Below are 10,304 nucleotides of genomic sequence, written 5' to 3'. Positions count from 1 at the left end.
TGGGCCATGTATGTAATAAAGGGAGGGGGTAAGGTGTCCTCTCTTATTTGTCCCCATGTCAGTCTGTAGGTTAGCTTTTCTAGCAAGGCTGTTTCCCCATACGATTTGATAGCAGTGGTCCATGTTCACTCCTGACAAATCTCTTCAGTGTCTAGCTATGGTGCTTCTGGCTGCTGTGGTTAGGTGGGTTATGAGCTCTTTATAGTGTGAGTGTGCATTATTGTCTTGGAAAATATTCAATAGGGGTGGTTCTGGGGTGGGTTCCAATATCTGTTTGGATATTTTGCCTATTTCTTGTAAGATTGCTGTCCAGAAAAGTTGGATTTGGGGGCATTCCCACCATATGTGAAGGGTATGTGCCTGTAGAGGTATAAATGATTTTAAATAAATAAGCAAACACCAGGTCTTAGTTGCTACTCTGTATATTTGTACAATAAAGGGAAAGCTTGGCACACAACTTTGCTCCTTAGTACAAAGACTAAGGTAGTACAAAGCTAAGTAGTACAAAGACCGTCAAAGAGAGTGTGAGGATTATAGAAAGAAAAATCATTCAAACATGTCATGTTTAAAACATTATTTATTTATAGAATGTACAAAATTTACAACATTAACAAGTCTGAGCACTATTTACACAGGAATACATCCACAGAAGGTTACAAAAACAGTAGAAAGGATAATAACCAGGAGATTTTGCACAAATATGGCTTCAGATGATCATGCTTTTACTTAGACACATTTCAATATTTTTTTTCACAGCATAAAAATCTAAAATTCAGAATGAAATACAAATGCAGAGATACAAATTTAGTAACACCATCATGCTTAGACTGCAAAATTTTCAAATTAAGATTTCAAAGTGTGGTCCAATTCAATGGTTACAGAGCAGTATAATAAGTTTCCTGAGTGATGTATCACATTATAATAACCACAGCTTTCACAGACAGGACAATTCAGTCATTCTTGCTTGTGAAGAAGTGCTTAACCACATGGTTCAATCGTGCAACAACGAACAACTGACTACCTTTTCAGAGATCACAATGTATGCAACACATCTCTTTGTAAGACACAATGCGAACAATTCTCTTAGTGATTAACATGTAGACCAGCTCTATCACATAGAGACTGTTTAAAATAGCATCCCCATGAGGTGCTCACTACACTCTTAATGTGTAGGATGGCACTCACCTGTTTCATGCTAGCCATTGCCATGAATGGTGCCGTATTGGCGCAGAAACTCTCCATATAACCTAGTCACACTACTTCATAGCAGTGGTGTGGTGAGGGCACAAAGGGATGCCATTGCTATCTGCCTCCATATGGTGAGTGCACAAGTGTGGTATGTAGATAACATCTAAGTGCCTTGTAATCCTTTCACATTTCTATAATATGGAAAGTGCTTTCCAAATTACTGATGCAACATGACTTAAAGAGCATATAAATCGAACATATATTTTGGCACACAGTTTCAGCCCCAGTCATGACTTTGGTGAGTTGAGGGGTACTCTACGAAACAAGCTCAGTAGTACAGATGATTAAAAGCTGGCTGAAGTGACGCCTTCCTGTCCAATCCCAACCGTTTTAGTGGTATGCCACAACATTGGATGAGCAGTCCCAATTGTCAGTCTTGCATCCCTTTGAATTGCAATTATATTTGAACTAGATTTTACACGGGGCCTCAGGAAAAGGGTATGTCAGATCTGGTGTATGAAATTAGAGGTTACGGATTAAAATGTATATGATGTAAGAAACGAACAAAGAAAAAACAAGCCATTACTTGCAGAGGGACATGGCTGGGTTGGATCCCAGGAACAAGAAGAGGGAGGCGAGTTTTACTGCCCCCCACCTCCAAAAAAACCACTCCTGAGGGTCAAGGTGACTTCTAAAATGGAGTAAGTGAGAATTGACCAAAATTGGATGGAGACACCTTGTTTTCAAATATATTCCATGAAATTTCAATAACCCCTATTTATCCCTGCTGGCTGTTAGCAGAATAACGTAAGTTAGTCACACAACTAAATGCATCTCATTGCTTTCAATGGGACTTCATGACTAGTTTTATCAACATCATGATGGCTCACATTGCCAATGGATCTGACTCCCAACTGATCCCCCTAGCCATGAAATGCAGTGTACATGGGACTTTGAACCAGGACTGCTGAAAAACACAGTGAAAATTACTTCCAGGTAGTTGCCTCCAGTTCAGACTCCTGTGTGCGCCTTGATGCATAAATGGATAGTATGGCCTGTTCTTATAATAGAAGCAGCAGGTTTACATTTATTTATACACATACATCCCACACACAAAGTCCTGCAACGAATACGAGAGTTCATGTTTTCATAAAGTATCTGAATTACAAATATTTTAGGATTTGGGTGTGTGTGTCTACAAACACAGCACAGAATATGAGGCTGGTAGATGCTGGTTTGTTTGCTTTGGACAGAAGTTTTTATGAAGCACTTAGGATTTAGAAAAGGTTTCTTATTGGAATACATTTGATCACAGTTCCCTATTCCCATTTTCCCCTCCCCCCTCCCCTTGGTTTACAGCAAGAATATGCCTTGTAACTTGGAAAAGTGCCAGGTCCCCATGGATCAGCATTAGCCAAACATAATAAAAAGCCAAAGACAACTCATAAAAATCACTATAACTCATGATTACACGGCTGTTCATTGTATATAAAATCCCACTGATCCTTTATACTGTCATAAGGCAGTGACACATATTTGAATTAGCTTCAGCTTTACTTCCCCACCCCCCACAGCACTAGTCTAAAAAAAAATTGTCATTGTTACATATAGGCTGAAAACACATATCATAGCAAGCCATGGTTGTTTTGTGGGAACACACTATGACACCCACTTCTCAAGTGGGAGCAACAACCCGTGATGATCCCCAACATACGAACCAAGGTTAGCTGGTGTTTTGCTCCAGTTAGGATTTGATGTTACACCAGAGGACCGCATCTCATTGCCTCCACTCACTAGTGAACAAGAAAGAAGTGGGAGCTACACATTCTGCACGTTCACAGTAAGCAATCAACCATGGTTTGCCATGACATACTAACAGCCCATGCACCGCCCATAGCTGCTTAACAATAGAACACTGTATAACGTGTCACCAATCCTGATCATGTCATAAAAAAATAAATACTGTGATCTAGTATGTAAAATAAACCCTCTGATGTGCCAAAAGTATTGTCTGGATTAGTAAAACACATTTCAGTGGAAGCATTTCCTTAGTGAAAAGAAATTTGTCCACAACGTTCCTCTGTCAAGAAGATCCGATCCAAACTCGGATTCTCATTAGACATTTTGTAGGTGAGTCCTACTGACCCATGACAGCAGCCCAACAATGCCCAATATGCAGCTTTTAAGGGGCTCCAATGCACACAACCAGCATCGATCACAGGGACAGATCCACAAAGGAAATGGGGATGTATCTGTAAAGCACATCAAAAGTGGGTTTGCAACATGTGCAGTGCCCTCCTGGAAAAGTTTACTCAGAGGAATGTTCCACTGTATCAGAGAGGTGCGCATTGAGTGTGCAGGACTCTACACAGAAAGCCTCACTGAGTCCAATCATCTTCACCCTTGGGGAAGTGTATGCAGGACAGAAAGTCTTACTCTATGAATTGGTTAAATTACCGTATTTTTTGCACCATAACACTCACTTTTTCCCTCCTAAAAAGTAAGGGGAAATGTCTGTGCGTGTTATGGAGGGAATGCCTACGGGTGGCATGCCTACGGATTTTCCTCCTCTAAAAACTACGTGCGTGTTATGGTCGGGTGCATGTTATAGAGCGAAAAATACAGTAAAAGCCTTTTGAAATACAAGCAGTTCCCCATTTGTTCCAGGTCACTGCATGAATTCATGTGAAATTGGAAACCCGTTGAAAAGCAAACATACTGTTCTGCCCTTTTAGTGATGTCTTTCTGGTGTTTCCAGGTTTGGGGCTGTGCATGTGTGTGCTGCCCTAAATGGCCTCAGCCCGGTATACCTGAAGGAGCATCTCTACCCCCCATCGTTCTGCCTGGACACTGAGGTCCAGCGCCGAGGGCCTTCTGGTGGTTCCTTTACTGCGAGAAGCGAAGTTACAGGGAACCAGGCAGAGGGCCTTCTTGGTAGTGGCACTCGCCCTGTGGAATGCCCTCCCATCAGATGTCAAGGAAATGAACAACTATCTGACTTTTAGAAGACATCTGAAGGCAGCCCTGTTTAGGGAAGTTTTTAATGTTTGATGTTTTATCGTGGTTTTAATATTCTGTTGGGATTTGCCCAGAGTGGCTGGGGAAACCCAGCCAGATGGGCGGGGTATTAATAATAAATTATTATTCTTATCGGACATGCCTAAAACAGGCCTGTATTAAAACAATGACCCAAATTAACTGGGTAGCAGATGTGTGAAAGAAAATGCTACTTATTTTGTAAAAAAGAAAACACTGACCCTTCAAAAAGCAGAAGGTGAAGGAACCATCTTGGAAGAGCCATGGACTTCCTTCATCACACATAAGGAAATGCCTCTAAGCTGGTACCTGTTTTCCATAAATGCATGAATCGAGAATATTTTTCCTTCAAGAGGATCTTTTCATTCATATGCAATAACGTATGCAGTTTATTAAAACTAGAATGATCAATCAACTAATATTTCTTTAGTGCTGTCAGCTGATTAATCAAAAGCCTTTTTTTGCATAGTGGAGTGGCTTCACTGGGGAGCCCTGGTCTTAATTTATTTACTGTTATGTACAAAACTCTAGATATATTCCCTTCAGAAGTTGAAAGCTACTACTTAGGAAGAAATATACCTTTTCGATCAAGTATTTGCAGTGACCAAAATCTTCTGATTACAAAAGGTTTCCTTCAAATTATTAGAGTTACAACAAAATTCTGTCCTCTTTTTTAAACCAAAGACACAGATTAAAACAAAGGCTTTTTAATCAGCCAAGGCTAAAAGGAATTTAAGACAGCTGACTTTAGAAATGTCGCTAAGAAAGAAGGGTTTAAAAACATATATTAAATTAAAGTCATATGTATTCATAAATACTTTCATCCTTGAATGCTTTTCTCAATATGTAAGTGGCACTTTATCCTGGGATGTCTACGTAGCAAAAACTAGCAGGAGACATGCCATTATGACTGGTACACTTTGCAAATGTCTCTGTGTGTGATTTATGGGAGTTGTTGTTGCAAATATGGCATCGCTTGAATTTCTGGGTAACGGCAAGTTACAGATGTTTCCCTCACAACACGAAGTGCAGACCTAGAAAAAGGAAAAAAAGTATTGGTCAAGAGAATTGCTCCATATGTGAAAAGACCTTCGTCATATTGAGATAACTACATGTTACACTCCAAGTTCCAGGTTTTGGGTTGGTTGGTTTGCTTTTAAATGCTAATGGAAACATAAGATAAAATGGAAATTTAGATTACAGAAGTTGCAGGAAAGGGCTAATTTATCTGCCTCTTTCCAGATTCAGGTACCGTATTTTTCGCCCCATAGGACGCACCGGCCCATAGGACGCATCAAGTTTTTTTGGGGGGAAATAAAGAAAAAAAAATTTATTTCCCCCCCAGGCGCTTGTGGGGCCGGCAGCGGGGAGAAGCGCTCTTCTCCCCGCCGCCCGCCTTTAGATCAGGTCCGGGGACAGTGGGAAGACGCGCTGCGTCTCCCAGCTGTCCCCGGAGCTTGCGGGGCAGGCAGCGGGGAGAAGCGCTCTTCTCCCCACCGCCCGCCTTCAGATCAGGTCCGGGGACAGCAGGAAGACGCGCTGCGTCTCCCAGCTGTCCCCGGAGCTTGTGGGGCTGGCGGCGGGATCTCCCCGCCGTCAGCCTCCAAACCCCTTCGGGAGACAGCGGGATGGCGGCGTTCCGCCTCCCTCTGTCCCCGGACCTTGTGGGGCTCTCCTAAAGCCTGGAGAGCGAGAGGGGTCGGTGCGCACCGACCCCTCTCGCTCTCCTGGCTTCAGTGAAAGCCTGCATTCACCCCATAGGACGCACACACATTTCCCCTTCATTTTTGGAGGGGAAAAAGTGTGTCCTATAGGGCGAAAAATACGGTAGGTAGCCGTGTGGGTCTGATGCAGTCGAAATAAATAAAAAAATTAAACAATTGTCCAGGAGCACCTTAGAGACCAGCTAAGTTTGTTCTTTGTATGCACACGAAAACTTATACCAAGAACAAACTTAGTTGGTCTCTAAGGTGCTACTGGACAATTTTTTTATATTTTATCTGCCTGTTGTTCCATTTTTATCCATCCACAGCAAAGGGCCTTTTTGTCTCATGGCAAACCACTTTTGGAACTAGGAAGGACTTTAGTATGCTAATTGGATTTATGGTTTGAAGTTTTGTTTTTAAAGAAAAAACAGCCAAGTTTTTAAAAATCCCACTGGATGTACCCAAGGCCTTTCAGGGTGGGAGAAAATTCAGCTGAATGCAATCCCCACTTACAACTTGAAGTGGAAAGTGCTACCCCTCTAGAAGATGCTACCATGCCTAAAATAGTTTTTTTGGAGCTGAGTTGTATTGTGGTGTGAAAAGTAAGGCTAACCAAAACTCACATAATACAAAAGTTCTGTATTCAGTGGTACCTCTGGTTACGAACGGAATCTGTTCCAGAGGTCCATTCGTAACCGGAAACCGCTCATAACCTGAGGCGCCATTAGCAAAAGCGTGCCTCCCGCTGCGCGTGCCTCTTTGGCGCGCAATTTCCACTTGCATCCCAGGGCAAAGTTCGCAACCAGAGCTCTTAACCCACAGTATGTGCAACCAGAGGCATTCGCAAGCAGAGGTACCACTGCAGTCTCAAGAAATTAATAACGAAAACAACCTCATCTGTTTCCAGATCATTTCCAAATTTCAAAAGAAAAGAAAGGCCAGCTGTTGTGAACTTTGGAGAAAATCACCCAAGAACCCCATGGAAGATATGATTGGTATGTACAATATTTCTGTGTTTTAAAAATGAACCAGTTTTATTCACATGATTACAGGTAGCCACTTCCAAAAGTTAACTTACCATCACATGCATAAAACCATCTTGGTAGCATCCATACCATAGTTGAGAAACATATGTAGGCAGTGCTTTTTTCTGGGGGGTACGCAGGGGTACGCATACCCCTAAACATTTTGTGAATCTATGAGTAGGAAAATGAGAGTACCCCTAAACATATTTTTTTTAGGAAAAAAAGCACTGTATGTAGGATTAGCCTATGGGTCAAGGGGTTTCTATTTCCCCAAACTTCCACTTGATAAATGCTTACTTACAACCCTCCAATTTTAATAGAAAATATGCTTACCGTATTTTTCGCACTATAGGACACACTTTTTCCCCTCCAAAAATGAAGGGGAAATGTGTGTGCGTCCTATGGTGCGAATGCAGGCTTTCGCTGAAGCCTGGAGAGCGAGAGGGGTCGGTGCGCACCGACCCCTCTCGCTCTCCAGGCTTCAGGAGAGCCCCGTCGCCAGCCCCCGCAAACTCGGGGGACAGCGGGAGAGGCGCAGCGCGCCATCCCGCTGTCCCCCGACTTGGCTAGAAGGCTGGTGGGGGGGAGAAGCCTGCTCCTCCCCATCGCCAGCCCCGCAAACTCGGGAGACAGCGGGAGAGGTGCAGCGTGCCCTTCCCGCTGTCCCCTGACTTGGCTAGAAGGCTGGCGGTGGGGAGAAGCCTGCTCCTCCCCATCGCCAGCCCCGCAAACTCGGGAGACAGCGGGAGAGGTGCAGCGCGCCATCCCGCTGTCCCCCGACTTGGCTAGAAGGCTGGCGGGGGGGAGAAGCCTGCTCCTCCCCGTCGCCAGCCCCGCAAACTCGGGAGACAGTGGGAGAGGCGCAGCGCGCCCTTCCCGCTGTCCCCCGACTTGGCTAGAAGGCTGGCGGGGGGGGGGGATAAGCCTGCTCCTCCCCGTCGCCAGCCCCGCAAACTCGGGGAACAGCGGGAGAGGCACAGCGTGCCATCCCACTGTCTCCCGACATGATTTGGAGGCTGGCGGAGGGCTTCCTCCTCCCCCAGCCCCGCAAGCTCCCAGAGCGATGCCAAAGCTACGCGCAGCTTCGGCATGGCTCTGGGTTCCGTTCTGGGGGAGGGGGAAGCTCGGGCTTCCCCCGCCCCAGCCCCAGCCCCGCGCCTGGCGGGGGGGAAAAATAAATTTCCCCCCCTTTATTCCCCCCCCCCAAATCTAGGTGCGTCCTATGGACCGGTGCGCCCTATAGTGCGAAAAATACGGAACTTAATTTTGGGGTGCCAACAATCCTCAACTCAGTTCCTCCTTTTATGCAATGCTTAATAATTGGTGCCTATCTGAATACAAAACAAAGCCACAAAAATAAATCATCCTAACTAAAAGGGCCATGTCCCCATTTTGTTGGGTAGATACACACAAGTGGTGTGAAAAAGATCTGCTCTGTGTTGGAGTGAGCGTGGACCAAGGATCGTCCATTTCACTTCTTACCTTCAAACCCTTATGCTGGAGATCTATGCATCCTGTAGACAGGCAATCCTCCAGAGGAACACAGCGCTTGGTAACAGATACACTCTTTCCATTGGCTTCCAGCGTGTGTTGAGTATAGCAGTATCGTGTAGCTGTCAGGACAGAGGGGGAAAATGTTTTTGTATTTTTCCTGTTTGTAAGAGGTTTCATAGGGCTTTTTGGTTTGGAGAAAAGGCAAGCGAGAGGTTACATGGTAGAAGTTTAGAAAATTATACGTGGCATGGAAAAAGTGGAGATAAAAAGGTTTTCCCTACCTCTTTCATAGCACTAGAAATGGAGTGCAAAATGTAAATCTTGGGAAGCTTCCAAGAGAACTTCTGCCTTCATCTATTTTGCACATCTCCTTTACACGTTTTCATGAACCAAACCTTTCTTTTAAAAACAAAAGCCTCTAGACTGTGTAGTCCAATGCCTCAAAGCTTGCTATCCTGAAGCCATTTACTCATTAACAGCATCCCATTATTCTGCAATCTCTCTCAATGTCTTCGGGGATTTCACATTCTCTAAGAAGTAAGTGAACCCGATTCTGGCTAGGACTAATATCTAGCTAGCGTGTACATCATTTGCCATGTATTTTGATAGTTCAGCTAATGTAGTCATAAGACTATGAGAATAAAAAGGTTATCCAAAAGCTGCGAGTCTAAGCAGCTTGTGGAGCCTTTGCGGCAAAGATAAAAGATGGATTAGATTTTCCACCCAGTCGATTCCAGCCTCCAAATCCCATATTTTGCAGATGTACAGCAAACCCACTGAGAGGAGATGTAAAAGGCTCCCGCTATCTTTCAAAGTAGATAACACAAAAGAGCTTTAATAGAAGCCTAACTATGGCAAGTGCATCTCAGCTAAATCATCAAAAGCAGGTAGCTTATGAGCTACGCTAATGAATTCATGGGAGTAATGGAAACCTGAGTCCAAAAATGTAAGCTGTTGTGCAGCCTAATTAGCCACTCTCCTTTAATACCCCAAATCATGTCTCTTTGAAGTTGGGAAATATTTTCAAAAGTCGGTGCTGCTGCTCACTTTGTTATGTTTTATTGAGCAGCTCCTTGTAATACAGCTTTGGGCAGTGTGGCTGCTCCCACAAATCGTTATTCTGCCCCCAAATAGAAAGTTCATGTAAATTGGTTGGAATCTAATTTATTACTATTATTATTATTATTATTAATCCCTTAAATTTCTATACCACCCTATCTGAGGATCACAGGGCAGTTTACAATATAAAAACACAAAAATATATAACATACAACACCCCCCCCCAATAATCCCCCACCCACCAGTTTAAAAGGCCATAGATTGTTTAATACCGTATTTTTCGCCCTATAAGACGCACTTTTCCCCCTCCAAAAATGAAGGGGAAATGTGTGTACGTCTTATGGGGCGAATGCAGACTCCTTGGCTTCAGCGATAGCAACACAAAGCCTCCGAAGCCTGCGCTCCGGAGGCTTCGCGTTGCTTCCGCTGAAGCCAGGAGAGTCTGCTCTTTGAGGCTGGCGGTGGGGGAAAGCAGCGCTTCCCCCATCGCCAGCCCCAGAGGATGGGGGGCAGTGGGAAGGCGTGTGACGCCTTGCCGCTACTCTCCAACCCGGGTTTGAGGCTGGTGGTGGGGGAAGCAGCGCTTCCCCCATCGCCAGCCCCAGAGGATGGGGGGCAGCGGGAAGGCGTGCAATGCCTTCCCGCTACTCTCCAACCCTCCTTTGGGCTTTTGCAGGAGATGGGGGAATTCTCCCGCAAAAGCCTCGCGCTCTTTAAACGGGCTCTGCAGCTTCTGCTGGCTTTTCTACGAGGGGGGGGATTCCCCCACCTCCTAGAAAAGTCCGCAGGAGCCGTG

The 10,304-nt window shown here is 44.7% G+C and overlaps 1 protein-coding gene across 2 annotated transcripts in view; it reads right to left on the bottom strand.

The window, feature by feature from the left end:
* Positions 1–559: 559 nt before the first annotated feature.
* LYPD6 (LY6/PLAUR domain containing 6) overlaps positions 560–10,304 on the bottom strand; it is a 62,747-nt gene continuing 53,002 nt past the window's right edge. For both annotated transcript variants that reach the window (XM_028745702.2, XM_028745711.2), the window contains 2 exons: positions 8,438–8,568; positions 560–5,258 (listed from right to left, as the gene is read on the bottom strand). In XM_028745702.2, the coding sequence (XP_028601535.1) occupies positions 5,097–5,258; positions 8,438–8,568 (293 nt within the window). In that variant the 3' untranslated portion in view covers positions 560–5,096. The remainder of the gene's footprint in view (positions 5,259–8,437; positions 8,569–10,304) is intronic.

This window comes from Podarcis muralis, chromosome 1 (assembly GCF_964188315.1).
Source record: "Podarcis muralis chromosome 1, rPodMur119.hap1.1, whole genome shotgun sequence".
In the NCBI taxonomy this organism is placed as follows: domain Eukaryota; kingdom Metazoa; phylum Chordata; class Lepidosauria; order Squamata; family Lacertidae; genus Podarcis; species Podarcis muralis.
Note: the sequence above shows the minus strand (reverse complement) of the source record. Positions and strands in the feature narration are given on the sequence as shown.